We start from the raw sequence: 24,157 nt of genomic DNA, 5'->3' as shown, positions 1-24,157 counted from the left end.
TGTGTTTTGTTCTCTGCGCTTTATCTGCGTTCTTTACGGTAAATGTCAGCTCGCAGTAGAAGCAGGGAGTGAGTGTGTGATTTGTGTAACTCTGATCTACAGGGTTCAGGTTTATCTGTCGTTATTTATGTGTTTATTTTAGTTTATAATCATGTTTGTGTTCGGGATGAACCGCCACGCTGATTCTAATGAGCTGCTTTTACTAGCGGATGAAGTGCAGCGGGATTTGTTTGTGTGTCGGAGGCGGAAGTGAGGAGCTACATGGCAGTTGTGCTGTTGTTTTGGAGTTTGAGACAAAGAAAGTTGACTGATATGTCCGAGTGTGTGAGTCGGGGATGGGAGAGGAACCAGGCTGCGTGAATGTGGCCTCAAATAATATGTCTGATCGTATCGGTTCCGATGCACAAACCGCCGGTTCTGGGTCCGACTGGGCTGCTCAGGTTGAGACACAAAGCTGTGATTTTACAGGAGATGTGGAGGAACCCGAGGAGACCAGAGCTGTGGAATCCAACCTGGATATTAAGCAGCACCAAGAGGCTGAAAGAAGAACATCTCCAGTGGACATTTTGAGAAGAAACTTTGCAGCAATCAGACCACCTTCTGTTGGGAAATATAATGTAGAAACATCTAAAGTGGGCTCCATGTTGGACCAGGAGAAGTTGGCTGTGATCCAGGTACCACCATGTATCTCCTACTTCAATGTTTCCAAACAAAGTCTGGAAGGTGAATCAAGAACTAACCTGGAAACAGCCAGACCACCTTCTGTTGGGAAATATAATATAGCAACATCTAAAGTGGGCTCCATGTTGGACCAGGAGAAGCTGGCTGTGATCCAGGTACCACCATATATCTCCAGCTTCAATGTTTCCGAACAAAGGAAGGTGGAAGGTGAATCAAGAACTAACCTTGAAACAGCCAGACCACTTTCTGCTGGAGTGGAGTCCATGATCCATGAGAACTTACAAAATAGGTCATCTAGTGAGCCTGGAGATGGTGAACTTTCTATTTCTGATGGTTGCCATGAAAGCTCGGAAGGAAAGATCTTTAAAACATCTAGACCAGCCTTTGAGTGTCAAAGTAATGTAGAAATTCTTGAAACTATCTTGGTTCCTAGTGTTCCTGAAGGAAACTGGGAAAGCCATAGTATAAAACATTTCGATATGGACAGTAATGTAGAAACACCCAGTGTAGAATCTTTGGAGACCTTGGACCACATAATGTTACCCAACCAAAGAACACAACCCAGTTCTTTTCATGATGGAAACTATTTCTTGACATTGGCAGACTGGGAAGATCCTGAAATGTCCGTTTCTGAAAGAAGGACAAACTCTGAACAAGCATATTCTGTTTTTGATGGTAATGTAGAAACCTTGGATGCAGACATAAGGGACTCTGACTCCATGTTGGAGACTCTTGACTACAAAAGGTTGTCTGGTAATCAGAGGACAAGAATGGATCCAGAAACATCCAGAACAAATTCTGATATTGGTAGCCATTTAGATACTCAAAAAGCTCTCAACAAGGTGGGCTCTACGTTAGACAATTTGGACCAAAGACGGTTGGTTGGGAACCAAAGGACAAACTGTAGCAGATCTTTTAACTACGGAACAGCAAGAAATGTGAATGTGAATAACTTCTCAACGTCTTTAGAATCGAGAGATCCTAAACTTTCTGTTTCCGAAGGAAACCTTGAAAGTATTCTAAGTAAAACGTCTGAAACAATCAGACCACCTTCTGTTGTTGGTAGTAATGTAGAAACACACAAAGATCTGGACACAGTGAAGTTCATGTTGGACAGTTTGAACCACAGAGGTTGGGCTGAAAAGCAAAGAACATTTGGCTTTTCTCTTAATGATCGTGAAGAAACCGACTCTGATTTCCCAGATTTGTCAACATCCTTAGAATTGGAAGATCTTCAACTGTCGATTTTGGAAAGGAACCTTGAAAGTAACATTAAAGCCATAGAAGAAAATGAAATTTGCCAATCCAAAGAGCACGTCTACTGCACCGTGTACTGCATCGCCAACGATAACTACAGGAAGCCATTAGAAGCCGCGCCACCGTCGGACCCCGAGAGTCCGCCCCCTTCCGAACTGCCTGAAGTTTGTTCGCCTGTAAACTTGCCAAATCCGAACCTGGATTTAGAGATCTGTCACTACCCGGAGCCGTATACGCTCAGAGATCTTGTGGACCCTTCCATGTTTAGCAGCATTCTCAACGTGGACGATCTGGTGCTAACGTGCCTAGTGTGTCTTGATGTCCGAGCCATCAGGCCTCTCCACTGTTGCAAGAAGTCGGTGTGTGAGGACTGTCTGAAGTCGTACATCGAATCCCAGGTATGATCTCGGCCTTCTTGCTGACACTTTTTATGTACACTGACCAGGCATAACAATATGACCACTGACAGGTGAAGTGAATAACACTGATTATCTCTTCTCTGTTAGTGGGGGGTATATTAGGCAGCAAGTGAACACTTTATCCTCAAAGTCGATGTTAGAAGCAGGAAAAATGGGCGAGCGTGAGGATCTGAGCGACTTTGACGAGGGCCAGATTGTGATGGCTAGACGACTGGGTCAGAGCATCTGATGAAAACTGCAGCTCTTGTGGGGTTTCCCGGTCTGCAGTGGTCAGTATCTATAAGGAACAGTGGTAAACCGGCGACAGGGTCATGGGCGGCCAAGGCTCATCGATGCACGTGGGGAGCGAAGGCTGGTCCGTGTGGTCCGATCCAACAGACGAGCTACTGTAGCTCAGATTGCTGAAGAAGTTCATGCTGGTTCTGATAGAAAGGTGTCAGAAAGAGGGACCAACACAATATTAGGAAGGTAGTCATAATGTTATGCCTGATCGGTGTATATTATGTAATGTACATTAGATCATGCCTAATAAATCACATTTTACGTTTTGGAAATCCAACCTTCAGTACCCATCCTGATCAGTTTGCACTTGGACCGGAGCCACACAACAGCACCATGTTATCTCCTACCCCCCCCATCAATCACTCACTCAAAACTAATGCAACTCTAGTGCCATTAGACTGGACAGTTTAAAAATAAATAAAAATGATATGAAAGTATCTCTCTGTTGTTTGTATAAACGAAGGCCTACGTTCACTCATTGTTTAGGGAAGTGATGTGTTTCCTGGCTCATCAGAGAGTCACCGGGAAGTAGGGCTGTGCCAACCGTCCCCAGCTAATCACTAGAGTATCATTATAGCTGGCATAAAGGCTCAGGCACTAAACACCTGCTATCTTCTTTTATACTTGTCATTATACAGCAGGTAGTTCCGACCATGCAGCCTGCTGTTATATTTATCACACTGTACCTGCTAAGATAACACACAGCTGTTTAAACCAGTTAACCCACCAATTTCCAGTCTGAATAAAGAATGGATTGGACACTATAACCCCTGACTCACGTCGTGAAAGAGAATCAAACTTGTCATTGCTTTTATTTTATACCTAAAGCACACGGACACATGAAGCCTTTATAGACATGCCACCATCGAAGCAATGCCCTTCTGAACACCAGTCTACCAGTAAAGAAACCGACTCAGATTTCCCAGATTTTTCAACATCCTTGGAATTAAAAGCCATAGAAGAAAATGAAATTTGCCAATCCAAAGAGCACGTCTACTCATCACCACCAACACAAAACAATGTTATAGTTGTCACAGCAGATCATTCTGATCCTCATACCTGATTCAGCACAGTTTATACGCTGGATGCTCATCCTGATGCAACCCATCTTGTTTTAATCGGGCTTGGGACCGCCACCGAGAGGCTAGGCTGTTCAGCTGCCCTCCCCTGACATAGCTAATCATGTCTGTGTAGACCTCGAACTGGCTGATAGCACCGCTCTAGCCTGATGTTCACAAGTCACAAAATACGAGTCAGAGTCAAGTCACGAGTCTTTAGGCTAGAGTCAAGTCACGAGTCTTTAGGCTAGAGTCAGAGTCTAGTCACGAGTCTTTAGGCTAGAGTCAGAGTCAAGTCACGAGTCTTTGGGCTAGAGTCAAGTCACGAGTCTTTGGGCTAGAGTCAGAGTCAAGTCACGAGTCTTTAGGCTAGAGTCAGAGTCAAGACACGAGTCTTTAGGCTAGAGTCAGAGTCAAGTCACGAGTCTTTGGGCTAGAGTCAGAGTCAAGTCACAAGTCTTTAGGCTAGAGTCAGAGTCAAGTCACGAGTCTTCAGGCTAGAGTCAGAGTCAAGTCACGAGTCTTCAGGCTAGAGTCCGAGTCGAGTCACGAGTCTTTAGGCTAGAGTCCGAGTCGAGTCACGAGTCTTTAGGCTAGAGTCCGAGTCAAGTCACGAGTCTTTATAAGCGTGTGTCCCATTAGGAATAGAATCCGTTATTTTGTAAATGTGCTTATAATTAAAAACCTCCAAACTTTTCCCGGTTGTGAAGTAAAACACGAACTCGTTAGAAAGCCGATCGAGCGTTTCATTAACACATTATCTGTGTGACGCTGCAAACTGAATAAATTCTAATAACAGCGTTTCTTACTAACAATTACAGTCAGAACGTCTGATTGGTTCAGAAAGCGTTTTTTTTTTTTTTATCATTAGCACCAATTCTGTAGGAGCGTTCCATTCACATTATCTGTTACCGTGAAGTGCACTACGTAGGGTATTCCACCATTTTAAGTAGGGAGCGACATTTCATCACTACGCCGGAAGCTGGCTGGAACATTTACCCATTGCGTGCGTTGCGGGTTAAGACGGCCGAAGTGTTATTATTATTATTAGAGAGCAGAAAATGACACGATCAGTTGGATCGTATATACAGTGTATCACAAAAGTGAGTACACCCCTCACATTTCTGCAAATATTTTATTATATCTTTTCATGGGACAACACTATAGACATGAAACTTGGATATAAGTTAGAGTAGTCAGTGTACAACTTGTATAGCAGTGTAGATTTACTGTCTTCTGAAAATAACTCAACACACAGCCATTAATGTCTAAATAGCTGGCAACATAAGTGAGTACACCCCACAGTGAACATGTCCAAATTGTGCCCAAAGTGTCAATATTTTGTGTGACCACCATTATTATCCAGCACTGCCTTAACCCTCCTGGGCATGGAATTCACCAGAGCTGCACAGGTTGCTACTGGAATCCTCTTCCACTCCTCCATGATGACATCACGGAGCTGGTGGATGTTAGACACCTTGAACTCCACCACCTTCCACTTGAGGATGCGCCACAGGTGCTCAATTGGGTTTAGTCCATCACCTTTACCTTCAGCTTCCTCAGCAAGGCAGTTGTCATCTTGGAGGTTGTGTTTGGGGTCGTTATCCTGTTGGAAAACTGCCATGAGGCCCAGTTTTCGAAGGGAGGGGATCATGCTCTGTTTCAGAATGTCACAGTACATGTTGGAATTCATGTTTCCCTAAATGAACTGCAGCTCCCCAGTGCCAGCAACACTCATGCAGCCCAAGACCATGATGCTACCACCACCATGCTTGACTGTAGGCAAGATACAGTTGTCTTGGTACTTCTCACCAGGGCGCCGCCACACATGCTGGACACCATCTGAGCCAAACAAGTTTATCTTGGTCTCGTCAGACCACAGGGCATTCCAGTAATCCATGTTCTTGGACTGCTTGTCTTCAGCAAACTGTTTGCGGGCTTTCTTGTGCGTCAGCTTCCTTCTGGGATGACGACCATGCAGACCGAGTTGATGCAGTGTGCGGCGTATGGTCTGAGCACTGACAGGCTGACCTCCCATGTCTTCAACCTCTGCAGCAATGCTGGCAGCACTCATGTGTCTATTTTTTAAAGCCAACCTCTGGATATGACGCCGAACACGTGGACTCAACTTCTTTTGTTGACCCTGGCGAAGCCTGTTCCGAGTGGAACCTGTCCTGGAAAACCGCTGTATGACCTTGGCCACCATGCTGTAGCTCAGTTTCAGGGTGTTAGCAATCTTCTTGTAGCCCAGGCCATCTTTGTGGAGAGCAACAATTCTATTTCTCACATCCTTAGAGAGTTCTTTGCCATGAGGTGCCATGTTGAATATCCAGTGGCCAGTATGAGAGAATTGTACCCAAAACACCAAATTTAACAGCCCTCCTCCCCATTTACACCTGGGACCTTGACACATGACACCAGGGAGGGACAACGACACATTTGGGCACAATTTGGACATGTTCACTGTGGGGTGTACTCACTTATGTTGCCAGCTATTTAGACATTAATGGCTGTGTGTTGAGTTATCATCACAAAAGTGAGTACACCCCTCACATTTCTGCAAATATTTCATTATATCTTTTCATGGGACAACACTATAGACATGAAACTTGGATATAACTTAGAGTAGTCAGTGTACAACTTGTATAGCAGTGTAGATTTACTGTCTTCTGAAAATAACTCAACACACAGCCATTAATGTCTAAATGGCTGGCAACATAAGTGAGTACACCCCACAGTGAACATGTCCAAATTGTGCCCAAATGTGTCGTTGTCCCTCCCTGGTGTCATGTGTCAAGGTCCCAGGTGTAAATGGGGAGCAGGGCTGTTAAATTTGGTGTTTTGGGTACAATTCTCTCATACTGGCCACTGGATATACAACATGGCACCTCATGGCAAAGAACTCTCTGAGGATGTGAGAAATAGAATTGTTGCTCTCCACAAAGATGGCCTGGGCTATAAGAAGATTGCTAACACCCTGAAACTGAGCTACAGCATGGTGGCCAAGGTCATACAGCGGTTTTCCAGGACAGGTTCCACTCGGAACAGGCTTCGCCAGGGTCGACCAAAGAAGTTGAGTCCACGTGTTCGGCGTCATATCCAGAGGTTGGCTTTAAAAGATAGACACATGAGTGCTGCCAGCATTACTGCAGAGGTTGAAGACGTGGGAGGTCAGCCTGTCAGTGCTCAGACCATACGCCGCACACTGCATCAACTCGGTCTGCATGGTCGTCATCCCAGAAGGAAGCTGACGCACAAGAAAGCCCGCAAACAGTTTGCTGAAGACAAGCAGTCCAAGAACATGGATTACTGGAATGCCCTGTGGTCTGACGAGACCAAGATAAACTTGTTTGGCTCAGATGGTGTCCAGCATGTGTGGCGGCGCCCTGGTGAGAAGTACCAAGACAACTGTATCTTGCCTACAGTCAAGCATGGTGGTGGTAGCATCATAGTCTTGGGCTGCATGAGTGTTGCTGGCACTGGGGAGCTGCAGTTCATTGAGGGAAACATGAATTCCAACATGTACTGTGACATTCGGAAACAGAGCATGATCCCCTCCCTTCGAAAACTGGGCCTCATGGCAGTTTTCCAACACGATAACGACCCCAAACACAACCTCTAAGATGACAACTGCCTTGCTGAGGAAGCTGAAGGTAAAGGTGATGGACTAAACCCAATTGAGCACCTGTGGCGCATCCTCAAGTGGAAGGTGGAGGAGTTCAAGGTGTCTAACATCCACCAGCTCCGTGATGTCATCATGGAGGAGTGGAAGAGGATTCCAGTAGCAACCTGTGCAGCTCTGGTGAATTCCATGCCCAGGAGGGTTAAGGCAGTGCTGGATAATAATGGTGGTCACACAAAATATTGACACTTTGGGCACAATTTGGACATGTTCACTGTGGGGTGTACTCACTTATGTTGCCAGCCATTTAGACATTAATGGCTGTGTGTTGAGTTATTTTCAGAAGACAGTAAATCTACACTGCTATACAAGTTGTACACTGACTACTCTAAGTTATATCCAAGTTTTAGTTCTATAGTGTTGTCCCATGAAAAGATATAATAAAATATTTGCAGAAATGTGAGGGGTGTACTCACTTTTGTGATACACTGTATATATAATATATAATTGTCACACGTAACTAATGTTGCTGACTTTTGTTGTCCACAAGTCATTTTTTGAGTCTGAAGTCAGTGTGTGCGATCGATTCCCCATCTCTGTGCTGCACCACCCGAGCACCCCTAATTTAGATACTTATAATAATAATAATAATAATAATAAAACAATGCATGTAGTGTTAAATGAGATATTGGTTAGGACAACAAATACTGAAGGAAAACCAGGATCACGCCTCTTCTAGGAACTATTATCTTTTTCATACCAGTTTATACCAGTTCCAAAAGACTTCTCTTTGCAAAAGTTTGGTCGCCCCTGTTAAAATGACGGGGGATTTGTAGGCCAAACCCCTGCAGCTAACCGATGTGTGTGTACAGCTGTAGTTTATACTGTATTGTAAACACTTATTTTCTCTTACTTTGCAAAACTGTGATTTATGATGTCTCGTCTTCTCGAGCTTAAATAAGCGAAATGATGCGATGATTTGTGATCCAGTCCGTCTCGCTGCTCAGATGAGGGGTGGCGAAAGGCTTCCCGGCTTCGTTAGTGCTTCCGTGTGCGCTGGGATGGGTCGGGAGGCCGGGGGTTCGTGTTTTGCTGTAATTGATTGCTTAATCACCGAGCCCGGCCTCAGCAGGCTGGAATTACATTAGCGTTTGGTGGAAAGCTGCGTGCGGTCTGCAGGCGCTCGTCCTCGCTCAGAGACGATACGAAACCTAATCGAGTAACATCAGCTGGCCGCTTCCTCCCAAATCTCATTTTTGCTTTTCTGAATGGTGCAGAGCTGAGGTCAGAGAGAGGCCAGTCGAATTAAGAAATGCTCGGTGTGTGATTCGCCGGGTACAGTTGGAGCGAGCGGTTTTGCCCCAGTTACACGTTAACTGGGGCAGTTTCAACACACCGCACTCAGCTGGTCTGACCAGTTCAAAGCAGGAAGTGTGTCATAAATTGTCAGAATTAATCATCAGTGATCCTGTACTGCCTGAACGAGGTCATTACAGGTTAACTCAGATGTGTGGGGAACAGTTTGAGAGTGACTCTGTTTTAAATCAGTGTGGGCTTCATAAAAACAAACCCCTGTTCCTGGCTCACTTTGTTCATGGGATTAGTCCAGTTTTAAGAAGCAGAGTCTGAAGCAGGGACTTCCCTATTTCAGGCTGTTTGAAATCCCCACACTGCCATGTAGGTCAGATTTTGACATTGCCTGTTCCTCATTCTAAATTAGTCACCTGTAGCTCTTCTGTTGATTTGTGTGTCAGCTATTCAAACCCATCCCTACTGTCTACTGCATCATTGCACTGTGAGTTATTTGTTTACTGCATCAACAGACTCCATGTTTATAGGTTATTGTAGTTTATGTTGTTGTATCCTAAGTATGTGGGTAGTGCAGGTACTGTGTTCCTCTACTCTTAATCTTTACTGTGTTTACTATCATTGTTTGTTTTTACTGGTGGCCTTGATTTTGGGGTCAATAAACCATTCATCCATCCGTCCGTCCCTTCGTTCATTAGCCGTCCGTCCATCCATACATCCATTGGTCTATACATCCATCGATCCAGCTGTCTGTCAGTTTGTCCATCCATCGATCCATCTATCCTCCATCAGCCAACCGTTCAGCTGTCCACCAGCTTGTCCATCCATCCATTGGTCAATCCATCCATCAGTCCATCCATTGATCTATCCATCTTCCATCAGCCATCCGTTCATCCGTCCAACAGTTTGTCCATACGTCCTTCCATCCATCAGTCCATCCATCCATCAGTCCATCCATCCACCAGTCCATCCATCCACCAGTTTATCCATCCGTCCATCCATTGGTCTATCCATCCATCAGTCCATCCATCATCCATTCGTCCATTAAATCTGGCTAAAATTGAAGTCTTGACCTCAACCTTATTGAGAAGATGTGGACCGTACTGAAAAGTCAAGTTGTAGATCCAAGCAGATTTCTTCTTCTTCTTCAACATCATTTGGCTGCTCCAGTTAGGCGTCACCATGGGGGTGACCAACTACCTGCCCCATGTAAATGTTTGTGTGTGTGTGTGTGTGATGTATAATGCAGATTTAAAATGTATGAAATTTAAAGAGAGGGACAAACCCATATGGCCGTGGTCAGCTGTCTGCATACTTTTGGCCACGTAGAGTAAGTGTATGTACAATGTATGTGAGGGTTATAGGTGGGAGATAAGAGGTGTAATTGGAGTGGGGTCGATACCCAGTCTGAGCAGAGCTGTACAATACTATAGACTGGAACATGTGTGCTAAATGCTAACAGTCCTGTTCTGTCCTCAGGTTCTCTCAGGCCGGGCGTACATCAGGTGTCCAATCCCAGAATGCAGTGGTTACCTGGAGGAGAGCGTAGTGATGTCCCACCTGGCCAGCGAGGATGTGGCCAAGTACAAGTACTTTCTGGAGCTTAGCAGAGTGGACTCTGGGACGAAGGCGTGTCCACAGTGCAGTCTGTTCACCTCACTGAAGGGACAGAACCCGCCAGTGTCCGGCAAGATGGAGCAGAAGTTCAAGGTAAGAAGTTTAAATATCGGTGAGATCAGATCACTGACTGAATCTTTATGTTTATATTTAGTGGCATCATCATCCTCGTTTCCTCTACAGATCCAGTGCAGTAGGTGCCAGCTGGTGTGGTGTTTTAAATGCCATGCACCGTGGCACGAGGGTCTGAAGTGCCGCGACTACAGAAAGGGAGACAAACTGCTGCGTCACTGGGCCAGCGTCATCGAGCACGGCCAGAGGAACGCTCAGAAATGTCCTCGCTGCAAGGTACCGCACACACACACACACACACACACATATTCAAGCACACACACACATTCACATTCATACACACATACACATTTTCACATATACACACACACATTCACGTGCACACACATTCATGCACACATACACACACATTCACGTGCACACATATTCAAGCACACACACACACATTCACATTCATACACACACATTCATGCACAGATACACACACATTCACGTGCACACATATTCAAGCACACACACACACACACATTCACATTCATACACACACATTCATGCACAGATACACACACATTCACGTGCACACATATTCAAGCACACACACACACACATTCACATTCATACACACACATTCATGCACAGATACACACACATTCACGTGCACACATATTCAAGCACACACACACACATTCACATTCATACACACACATTCATGCACAGATACACACACATTCACGTGCACACATATTCAAGCACACACACACACACATTCACATTCATACACACACATTCATGCACAGATACACACACATTCACGTGCACACATATTCAAGCACACACACACACACATTCACATTCATACACACATTCATGCACAGATACACACACATTCACGTGCACACACATATTCAAGCACACACACACACACATTCACATTCATACACACACATTCATGCACAGATACACACACATTCACGTGCACACATATTCAAGCACACACACACACACATTCACATTCATACACACACATTCATGCACAGATACACACACATTCACGTGCACACATATTCAAGCACACACACACACACATTCACATTCATACACACACATTCATGCACAGATACACACACATTCACGTGCACACATATTCAAGCACACACACACACACATTCACATTCATACACACACATTCATGCACAGATACACACACATTCACGTGCACACATATTCAAGCACACACACACACACATTCATACACACACATTCATGCACAGATACACACACATTCACGTGCACACATATTCAAGCACACACACACACACATTCATACACACACATTCACATTCATGCACAGATATACACACATTCACGTGCACACATATTCAAGCACACACACACACACATTCACATTCATACACACACATTCAAGCACACACACACACACATTCACATTCATACACACACATTCATGCACAGATACACACACATTCACGTGCACACACATATTCAAGCACACACACACACACATTCACATTCATACACACATTCATGCACAGATACACACACATTCACGTGCACACACATATTCAAGCACACACACACACACATTCACATTCATACACACACATTCATGCACAGATACACACACATTCACGTGCACACACATATTCAAGCACACACACACACACATTCACATTCATACACACACATTCATGCACAGATACACACACATTCACGTGCACACACATATTCAAGCACACACACACACACATTCACATTCATACACACACATTCATGCACAGATACACACACATTCACGTGCACACACATATTCAAGCACACACATATTGAAGCACACACACACACACATTCATACACACACATTCATGCACAGATATACACACATTCACGTGCACACACATATTCAAGCACACACACACACACATTCACATTCATACACACACATTCATGCACAGATACACACACATTCACGTGCACACACACATTCAAGCACACACACACACACATTCACATTCATACACACACATTCATGCACAGATACACACACATTCACGTGCACACACATATTCAAGCACACACACACACACATTCACATTCATACACACACATTCATGCACAGATACACACACATTCACGTGCACACATATTCAAGCACACACACACACACATTCATACACACACATTCATGCACAGATATACACACATTCACGTGCACACACATATTCAAGCACACACACACACACATTCATACACACACATTCACATTCATGCACAGATATACACACATTCACGTGCACACACATATTCAAGCACACACACACACACATTCATACACACACATTCACATTCATGCACAGATACACACACATTCACGTGCACACACATATTCAAGCACACACACACACACACACACATTCATACACACACATTCATGCACAGATACACACACATTCACGTGCACACATATTCAAGCACACACACACACACATTCATACACACACATTCACATTCATGCACAGATATACACACATTCACGTGCACACATATTCAAGCACACACACACACACATTCACATTCATACACACACATTCATGCACAGATACACACACATTCACGTGCACACATATTCAAGCACACACACACACACATTCACATTCATACACACACATTCAAGCACACACACACACACATTCACATTCATACACACACATTCATGCACAGATACACACACATTCACGTGCACACACATATTCAAGCACACACACACACACATTCACATTCATACACACATTCATGCACAGATACACACACATTCACGTGCACACACATATTCAAGCACACACACACACACATTCACATTCATACACACACATTCATGCACAGATACACACACATTCACGTGCACACACATATTCAAGCACACACACACACACATTCACATTCATACACACACATTCATGCACAGATACACACACATTCACGTGCACACACATATTCAAGCACACACACACACACATTCACATTCATACACACACATTCATGCACAGATACACACACATTCACGTGCACACACATATTCAAGCACACACATATTCAAGCACACACACACACACATTCATACACACACATTCATGCACAGATATACACACATTCACGTGCACACACATATTCAAGCACACACACACACACATTCACATTCATACACACACATTCATGCACAGATACACACACATTCACGTGCACACACACATTCAAGCACACACACACACACATTCACATTCATACACACACATTCATGCACAGATACACACACATTCACGTGCACACACATATTCAAGCACACACACACACACATTCACATTCATACACACACATTCATGCACAGATACACACACATTCACGTGCACACATATTCAAGCACACACACACACACATTCATACACACACATTCATGCACAGATATACACACATTCACGTGCACACACATATTCAAGCACACACACACACACATTCATACACACACATTCACATTCATGCACAGATATACACACATTCACGTGCACACATATTCAAGCACACACACACACACATTCACATTCATACACACACATTCATGCACAGATACACACACATTCACGTGCACACATATTCAAGCACACACACACACACATTCACATTCATACACACACATTCAAGCACACACACACACACATTCACATTCATACACACACATTCATGCACAGATACACACACATTCACGTGCACACACATATTCAAGCACACACACACACACATTCACATTCATACACACATTCATGCACAGATACACACACATTCACGTGCACACACATATTCAAGCACACACACACACACATTCACATTCATACACACACATTCATGCACAGATACACACACATTCACGTGCACACACATATTCAAGCACACACACACACACATTCACATTCATACACACACATTCATGCACAGATACACACACATTCACGTGCACACACATATTCAAGCACACACATATTCAAGCACACACACACACACATTCATACACACACATTCATGCACAGATATACACACATTCACGTGCACACACATATTCAAGCACACACACACACACATTCACATTCATACACACACATTCATGCACAGATACACACACATTCACGTGCACACACATATTCAAGCACACACACACACACATTCACATTCATACACACACATTCATGCACAGATACACACACATTCACGTGCACACACATATTCAAGCACACACACACACACATTCACATTCATACACACACATTCATGCACAGATACACACACATTCACGTGCACACACATATTCAAGCACACACACACACACATTCACATTCATACACACACATTCATGCACAGATACACACACATTCACGTGCACACATATTCAAGCACACACACACACACATTCACATTCATACACACACATTCATGCACAGATACACACACATTCACGTGCACACATATTCAAGCACACACACACACACATTCATACACACACATTCATGCACAGATACACACACATTCACGTGCACACATATTCAAGCACACACACACACATTCACATTCATACACACACATTCATGCACAGATACACACACATTCACGTGCACACATATTCAAGCACACACACACACACATTCACATTCATACACACACATTCAAGCACACACACACACACATTCACATTCATACACACACATTCATGCACAGATACACACACATTCACGTGCACACACATATTCAAGCACACACACACACACATTCACATTCATACACACATTCATGCACAGATACACACACATTCACGTGCACACACATATTCAAGCACACACACACACACATTCACATTCATACACACACATTCATGCACAGATACACACACATTCACGTGCACACACATATTCAAGCACACACACACACACATTCACATTCATACACACACATTCATGCACAGATACACACACATTCACGTGCACACACATATTCAAGCACACACACACACACATTCACATTCATACACACACATTCATGCACAGATACACACACATTCACGTGCACACACATATTCAAGCACACACATATTCAAGCACACACACACACACATTCACATTCATACACACACATTCAAGCACACACACACATTCACATTCATACACACACATTCATGCACAGATACACACACATTCACGTGCACACACATATTCAAGCACACACACACACACATTCACATTCATACACACACATTCATGCACAGATACACACACATTCACGTGCACACACATATTCAAGCACACACACACACACATTCACATTCATACACACACATTCATGCACAGATACACACACATTCACGTGCACACACATATTCAAGCACACACACACACACATTCACATTCATACACACACATTCATGCACAGATACACACACATTCACGTGCACACACATATTCAAGCACACACACACACACATTCACATTCATACACACACATTCACATTCATACACACATATTCAAGCACACACACACACACATTCACATTCATACACACACATTCATGCACAGATACACACACATTCACGTGCACACACATATTCAAGCACACACATTCATGCACATTCACATTCATACACACACTCATGCACATTCACATTCATACACATTCATGCACACATACACATTTTCACATATACACACACACATTTACATACACACATTCACGTGCACACACACATTCACGTGCACACACATGCACACATAAACACATTCACGTGCACACACACATTTACATACACACATTCACGTGCACACACATATTCATGCACACACATTCATGCACACATACACACATTCATGCACACACACACACACACAGTCACGCACGCACACACACACACACACATTTATGCTCACATTTACGCACATACAAATTCACACACACATACACACACATTCATGCACACACACACATTCACACACATACATACACACATTCATGCACACACACGCATTCATGCACACACACGCACATACATTCACATACATACACACATTCATGCACACACACGCATTCACACGCACACACACGCACACACACACACATTCGCACACACCTGAATGTCAGGATTTGAGTTGTTGAGGAGGAACACTGTCTGATAATATTGTCTAATAACGGTGTGGAAAGAGGATGTTTGTCTTCCACACTTCCTTCCCCTCCCTCTCTCTCCCTCTCTCTCTCTCCCTCTTTCTCTTTCTTTCTTTCTTTCTCTCTCCCTGCCCTTCTTTTTGCTTTTTTAGCCCCATTTCTAATTTTTGCAGGTGTGGGGCTACACCTGGCGCCTCAGTGGCGAGGTGCGACCCTCGATTACATCAGAATTAGTGTTATAGAATGTATAAATTAACCCAGCGCATTAGCATTTGCAAAACAACAATAAAAATGACTTTTTGTACTAAATAAATAATAAACTAGCGCTCAGGTGGCACAGCGGTTCATTATGCTGGTTCACCATTGTCCAGCCAGGCTTTTACACAGACGTGATTGGCTATATTTGAAAAAGGAGGATTGTGGGATTTGGGGGCTGAACCCCTGCGATAGATTGCAGTCTGCCGTAGGTATTTCTGCCTTGCCAGACCCACCGTGACCCTGATCAGGATGAAGCAGTTGAAAAAAATAAAATTACAAGATGTAAAGACTAATAAACTGCATGCCAGATGTGCCTGAATGTTTTTATATCTCTTTACATTGTAAACAATAATCTCTATAAAATTCTAATCACAACAAGGAAGGAAATACTTTAATACTGAGTCCTACTGTAGCTGAATATTTGTGGTGAGTGATTTTAATATTCTTGTACAGAGCAGTAGCCAGGATTCTGACTCACCTCTGTTTTGTTTCACTGTGTATTTTGTTTTGCTCCGTGTACTGATGTAACGCTGCAGGTCCGAGCTCCCTGAGCGGGACAGTAAATCATCTGAGCGGCTCTGAGCTGAACAGGCTGTTACCTGCTTCACATTCAGGACTGAACGAGAACTTCCAGCTCGTTCTGATCCGCACAGAAGTGCTTTTAAGTAGCTTGTTAACATCAGCGGTGCTTTATTGCATCGTCCATCCCACAATCTTTACGCCGGATTAAGAAAAGCAGCACGTTTCCCATAATGCCCCAGCAGTTTCAGAGCTGGGATCACAGGGAAGAGTGTGTTCTCGTTAATCACAGCTGGGTGTCTCATTTTTTTATTTATTATTTATTCAGGTCAGGGTTTAGTGTTTGGCTCTTCTTTACATTTTTCTTTAGTTGCTCATGATGTTTTTTATGGCGTTCAGGAGACAAACAAAAATGTCTGATTCCACTACCATTTAAACCAGTTGCTTTGTTCTGGGGGGTTATTACTTTTTATACAGAACCAGTTGATGTGGGAGAACCTGTTTCTATCAGTAAATCAAATTTATATGAAAAGCAGGAGCGTTCGGTGGTCCAGCGATAAAGTACGCTTGCTCTCTACCTCTGGGATTCAGGGTATGAGTCCCCAGCAGTGCTATCAGTCCATGGGGCATCTACAAACAGACACAGGCTTAAATAGGGAGGTGATTGATGCCCTGCGATGGTTTTGCGTCCGGTCCAAGGTGCCCAGTGATTCCAGGGAAGCAAATAATGAATGAATGAATGAATGAATAAAACATTTGGTAGGTCACACAATCATTTTTTCGCAGTAGTGATATAGGTGTTGCATTAACTTTTTCCCTAAATAAATACAGCCCTATATATATATATATAATAAATATACGTACAAGATACGTACTAGTAATCCTAATAAAAGAGGCCAATAAAACAATGTCATCAAACTGGTGAAAAGGTTTTGGTCTTTTATGCATGTGGAAGTCATTTTATTGTCCTGAGATTCAACATCCAAAGAAGGTCCCTTCCTGTTTCACCATGATTCTGCCCTTTTGAACAAATCCAGGTTCATAACGACATTGTTTAATTAATGATAATTGGTGTTAAGGAACTCCAATGGACCTCAACCTTACTGAACAGCTTTGGGATGAATTTGAACAGGGATTGTGAGCCAGGCCATCTTCCTCTTACTTAATCCAAAATTTTGAGGAAAGCCTTCCCTGAAGAGGAGAGAGTGTTGACGCAGCAAGGGTGAAATTGATATAGCAGATGCTTTTATGCCAAGCGACTTACAGTTGTGACAGTGTACAATCCAAGTAATTGAGGGTTAAGGGCCTTGCTCAAGGGCCCAACAGTGGCAACCTGACAGTGGTGAGGCTTGAACCGGCAACCTTCTGATTACTGAAACTGTACCTTATTTTCAGAAAAGTCGGGACATTTGCAGGACTTAGCAGATGCTTTTATCCAAAGCGACTTACAATTGTGACAGTATACAGTCCAAGCAATTAAGGGTTAGGGGCCTTGCTCAAGGGTTCAACAGTGGCAGCCTGGTAGAGGTGGGGCTTGACCTGGCAACCTTCTGATTACTAGTCCAGAACCTTAACTGCCAGGTCCCTTCCTGTTTCACCATGATTCTGCCCTTTTGAACAAATCCAGGTTCATAACGACATTGTTTAATTAATGATAATTGGTGTAAAGGAACTCCAGTGGAACTCAACCCTACTGAACAGCTTTGAGATGAATTTGAACAGTGATTGTGAGCCAGGCCATCTTCCTCTTACTTAATCCAAAATTTTGAGAAAAGAAGAGGAGAGACTGTTGATGCAGCAAGGGTGGATTTGATATAGGGTGTCCAGTAAGCTCATGATCAGGCGTCCACACTGTTTTGCCCAAAAAGTGTGGAATGTAGTTGACTACATCATTTTACACTGGATTTGAGACCCTTTTTGGGAAGCTGGATCAAGCCCACAACTACCAAAGGGCCTCAGGGTTGCTGTAGGTCTGTGATAAACACTTGGTTCAAAGGAAAAATAGATCCTGTACAGGGACGCCAATTTATCGGACGTTCACTTTTTCATATTCACTCAAGTGTGTCAGTTTAGAGCAGTCAACCCAGAATACCCTGCAAAAACCCACCCAGACGTAAAAAAACCATGCAAAACTCCCCACAGACAGTGACCAATGGCCAGGATGGAACGCATGTCCACAAGTAGCCGCGTATCTGCCGCTGTATGAGCACATGTTCATGTACGATGATGTAAAGTAGGAACCAACGGTTTATTTCGCTCCCCTCATTCATTCATCTTGTGTTTCTCTCCTGCAGATCCACATTCAGAGGACCGAGGGCTGTGATCACATGACCTGCACACAATGCAACACCAACTTCTGTTACCGTTGCGGCGAGAAATACCGCCAGCTGCGTTTTTTCGGCGACCACACCTCGAACCTGAGTGTGTTTGGCTGCAAGTATCGCTACCTGCCCGAGAAACCGCATCTGCGCCGCTTCGTCCGCGGCTCCGTGTGCGGTACGTGTGCGCTCGTCTGCTTCCTCACCTTGACGAGAGACCACTGCTCCATGTATTCACGTTTACATTTTCGGCATTTAGTAGATGCTTTTATCCAAAGCGACTTACAGTTGTGACAGTGTACAATCCAAGCAATTGAGGGTTAAGGGCTCAAGGGCCCGGCAGTGGCAACAGTGGTAGTGGTGGGGCTTGACCCGGCAACCTTCTGATTACCGAAACTAGCTTATTTTCAGAAAAGTTGGGACATGTGCAGCACTTAGCAGATACTTATTTTATCCAACGCGACTTACAATTGTGACAGTATACAGTCTAAGCAATTAAGGGTTAAGGGCCTTGCTCAAGGGCCCAACAGTGGCTTGACCCGGCAACCTTCTGATTGCTAGTCCAGAACCTTAACTGCCAGACTACAACATTTTGTAAATGCAATAACAAAGTTTTCAACTGACAAAAGTCGCCTCACAGCAAGAAGGTCCTGGGTTCGATTCCCAGGTGGAGTGATGCAATCCTCCTTTTTCTGTCTGGGCTTGGGATGGTTGGCTAGGTTGTTTGGCCACACACCTCCTTTCTTAGACATTACCCAATCATGTCTGTATGTAGACGCCCAACTGGCTGATAGCACCATCGAGATTTGATCCTTGGATCTCAGCGGTAGTGGTCTAGCATATTTGACCACTGCACCACTGGTGAAACCGGGCACGGGTCTGACCCTGACGACCAGTACAACACTGTTAATAATAATAATAATAATAATCAAATAATAATAATATTAATTTGTGTTGTTTTGCAGTGAGTAAAGTCCTGGTGGCACCGGTGCTGATCGTCCTGCTGGTGGTGATCGGTGCTTTGGCTCTCGTTATAGGTGAGTTAAATGAAATTAGTCCCATCCCATCTTGTTATGTAATGTGCTATAGACCGGTCGGGCGCCCTCGCAGGCACAGCTGGCTGTGTTTGTATGGGAGGAAATGTACGGGTTTAAAATTCACTGCAGCCTCTGCTGTCGGATCAAGCTTTATATTATATTAGCTGTATTTTTTGTAAAGTGCAAAAAAATTTACGAACTAGAACATCAACTCAACATCAGTGCCCAGCCATACAAACGCTCATTTGACTGAATGAGCACAAATTCCCACAGTCTTACGAGTGGCTGTTGTTATAGCTGAAAAGATCATTAGAGGTCACTCTAATTTAAAACCGGCCAGTTTGTTTTTGAAACGGGACGTCCGACCAGCTCATGGGCAGGTGTCCGAATACTTTTGGTCACAGTGTTAGTGTTAGTGTTACTGATTCCGGGCGGCACGGTAGCACTGTCGCCTCACAGCAAGAAGGTACTGGGTTCCATCCCCAGGTGGGGCGGAGTTTGCATGTTCTCCCCGTGTCTGTGTGGGTTTCCTCCGGGAGCTCCGGTTTCCTCCTACAGTCCAAAGACGTGCAAGTGAGGTGAATTAGAGATACAAAATTGTCCATGACTGCGTTTGACATTAAAAGCTTCTAACTATGTGTCCTGTCATGAATGTAACCAAAGTGTGTAAAACATGACGTTAAAATCCTAATAAATAAATAAACAAATATATTTTTTGATCTCTGCAGGTCTGGTCGCGTTCCCAATTTACTACATTTGTAAGAAGCGTAAGAAACACTCCAACGGCACGGGACGCTGGCTGTGCTGATGTCACACACTCCAGAGAGCGAACCGAACGGCAGTCTGCGCCCCTCATCTGTTCCTTCACCTATCGGTTTGAGTATTTCTGAATCATGTGTGAGGAATCGTCCGGTTACTGGAACGTCGACCGATGTTGTCGGCCGATGTAGGTTTCTAGCAACTTCACGTGTGCTGGAGATTTCCTTTTGGAAGATCGTGGCTGAAATCATCACACCCGAAGCCCCGTTTGCGCCTCACGTTAACAGATTATCTTCATGTGGATGTTGGTTTCTGGATTACGTTTTTTTCCCTCTCATGATCGTTACGCCTGTTGCTGGGTGCTTGGATCTCGTTTCTCCGGAACGGTATGCAAATCTAGGTGGTTAATAGTGTACGGAACGTCAGCCAACACTCAACCCCGCAGTAGATGGATAGCGAGGGATGGTTTTCTCGCCTGCTGTTACTTTTTCTTTATCTGTGGACCTGCAGTATTAGCTGCTGTACATGAACCGGTCGATGTGCAGGAGGGAATAACGTAGCGGTTCTCTGCACAAACAGGAGCCTTTGATAAATAATATCATGACATAATGTTGCTGGAGTCAGTTTACACGCATCCGAGTCATCAGTCTGACTACTATGCTTATACAGTAAGCGGCTCAGATCGTGTGGAAATGCTGCTCGCTTGCACACCAAGCTCATATAGGTCACTAAATGTATGAATGATTCCCTTCTGCTGCTTCCTGCATTGTCTGGGGTTGCCACAGAGCTCCGTTCATCCGATTACATTTAATTTGGCACGGTTTAATCATCGCATACCTTTCCTATTTATCCGGGTTTGGGACCGGCACTAAGGGTGCACTGATGCGTCCCCGCAATAACAAGGTTCATTCTGTATTTGTGAGCCTGGAACCTAACACTTCTGTCCATATAGCGTACATACTTGGCAACCCTAGGCCAACACAGTGCAAGCATATAACACCCATACCACCCCTACTTAATGCACTTTCGAGGTCATAAGCATCAGTACTCATTCAGAAATCAGTCCCAGAACTGTCTCTACTGTTACACGACACGTTCAGAGTAAATGTAGCGCTAAAGAAAGTGTCATAAAGGTGTTTGTACTGTGGAACTAGCTTCTGCTGGGCTAGTCTTGCACACGACGTTCCATATCTGGACCCTGGCACCAGTGATATTTATTTATCATCATTATTCAGAAGCCATCGCTCTGTTCACATGAACATGTAACCTAGTGGTTAATGTACTGGACTGGTAATCAAAAGGTTCAAGCCCACCACTGCCAGGTTGTCACTGTTGGGCCCTTGAGCAAGGCCCTTAACACTTAATTGCTTAGACAATTTGGGTAAAAGCGTCTGATAAACTGCCGTAAATGTAAACGTGTACAGAATATTTCCAGAACCAAAGTCAAATTGAGGCCGAAATCTTAAGTAGCTTTGAATAAAAGTGTCTGCTAAATGTGGTAAATGTCAAATAATTCTGAGCTGATACATGTAAAAATAACCAAGCACAGGGCACCCAGGTGGCGCAGCGGGATATTCCGCTAGCACACCAGCACAGAGATTCTGAACTCCTCGGCTCGAAACTTAGTGTTGCCACCGGTCTGCTGGGTGCCATCTGGCGGGCATAATTGGCAGTGCCTGCAGCAGATACTAATTGGCCACCGTGTCTGCAGGGTGGGGGCCGGACTATGTGTGGGTGGGTGGGTCTTCATACGCTGTGTAAGGACCCTGATTGGCGGAAGAGAAGAGGAGGGCTGTGCACGTGTCGGAAGAGGCGTGTACAGTGACGTGCTCTCCTCGGATGCAATCTGGCATCTCTCAGCAGCGGAAGACGAAATCGGGAGGAAAATGGGGAGAAAATGCATTAAAAAAATTATAATAATAACCCAGCACTTAATAAGAGGCGCTTTGGAAAGATGAATTACTCAGATTTTTCTTTCTTACCTGCAGTGCATGTATTATTTATGATTCTAAAACAAGTATTACTGGGGACAATACAATAATTCAATTAAAAACTGTATGATTTAAAAACAAGTAAGACCAAGACCTGTCTACTGGGAAGTCAACAGCTTTACCTCCGATAGCCTCATGATCCTTACCTCCCAGAATTCAGATTACTGAAGTAAATTCAACCTCGTTATTCTGATTATCGCCAGAATAAATGAACAGTTTCTTTATTTTTCCCATTATTCTGTGCATGTTAATGCACTCACTGCCAGATCCTCCTTTTTACTACAGATATTCAGTGTTGAAGTGTTTGATCAGTTAGCAAATACTGTAAAAAAGTGATTATTTATGCATCTGTTACGAACACTACTCGAGCCACTCACAAATATCCTACAGCGGTGGTTCACAAATGCATCCGTGTTTAGTAATAATCGACCTAAAGTACCGAAGTGTGAGCCGAACTTCTACATGTGACACACACGACCATGACATATAGCACTTATAGAACTGACAATCATTGATGCGTGTGTACAAATGAGGGAAAACAAGCATTAACCACTTTAGTTTTTGTTATTTAGGATACTTCTAGTGCAGATCTAGCTTTAATAAATATTTATTCATTATTATTTACTCATGAGTTCATGAGTATTCAGTCGTCAGTCACTATATTTAAAATATATATAGAGAATACACAGAGCGTCACAATTTGTTGTGTATGGGGCTGCAAAAGGGGGACCAACACACTATTAGGAAG

The 24,157-nt window shown here is 43.9% G+C and overlaps 1 protein-coding gene across 1 annotated transcript; it reads left to right on the top strand.

Annotated features, from left to right (window-relative positions):
* The first annotated feature begins 335 nt into the window (after nucleotides 1–335).
* On the top strand, nucleotides 336–24,157 carry rnf217 (ring finger protein 217). The gene is made up of 7 exons (XM_063001903.1): nucleotides 336–888; nucleotides 1,864–2,336; nucleotides 10,107–10,337; nucleotides 10,428–10,592; nucleotides 19,599–19,800; nucleotides 20,588–20,659; nucleotides 21,388–24,157. The coding sequence occupies exons 1-7, from the start codon at nucleotides 336–338 to the stop codon at nucleotides 21,465–21,467; spliced, it is 1,776 nt and encodes a 591-aa protein (XP_062857973.1). The 3' UTR covers nucleotides 21,468–24,157.

Source organism: Trichomycterus rosablanca, chromosome 9, assembly GCF_030014385.1.
Source record: "Trichomycterus rosablanca isolate fTriRos1 chromosome 9, fTriRos1.hap1, whole genome shotgun sequence".
In the NCBI taxonomy this organism is placed as follows: Eukaryota; Metazoa; Chordata; class Actinopteri; order Siluriformes; family Trichomycteridae; genus Trichomycterus; species Trichomycterus rosablanca.
Note: the sequence above shows the minus strand (reverse complement) of the source record. Positions and strands in the feature narration are given on the sequence as shown.

Excerpts from the sequence above, each read along its gene's own strand:
- rnf217 (XM_063001903.1), top strand. The coding sequence starts at position 336 with ATGGGAGAGGAACCAGGCTGCGTGAATGTGGCCTCAAATAATATGTCT. Across the intron at positions 10,338-10,427 it reads AGATGGAGCAGAAGTTCAAG|ATCCAGTGCAGTAGGTGCCA; the intron begins GTAAGAAGTTTA and ends TTTCCTCTACAG. Across the intron at positions 20,660-21,387 it reads TGCTTTGGCTCTCGTTATAG|GTCTGGTCGCGTTCCCAATT; the intron begins GTGAGTTAAATG and ends TGATCTCTGCAG.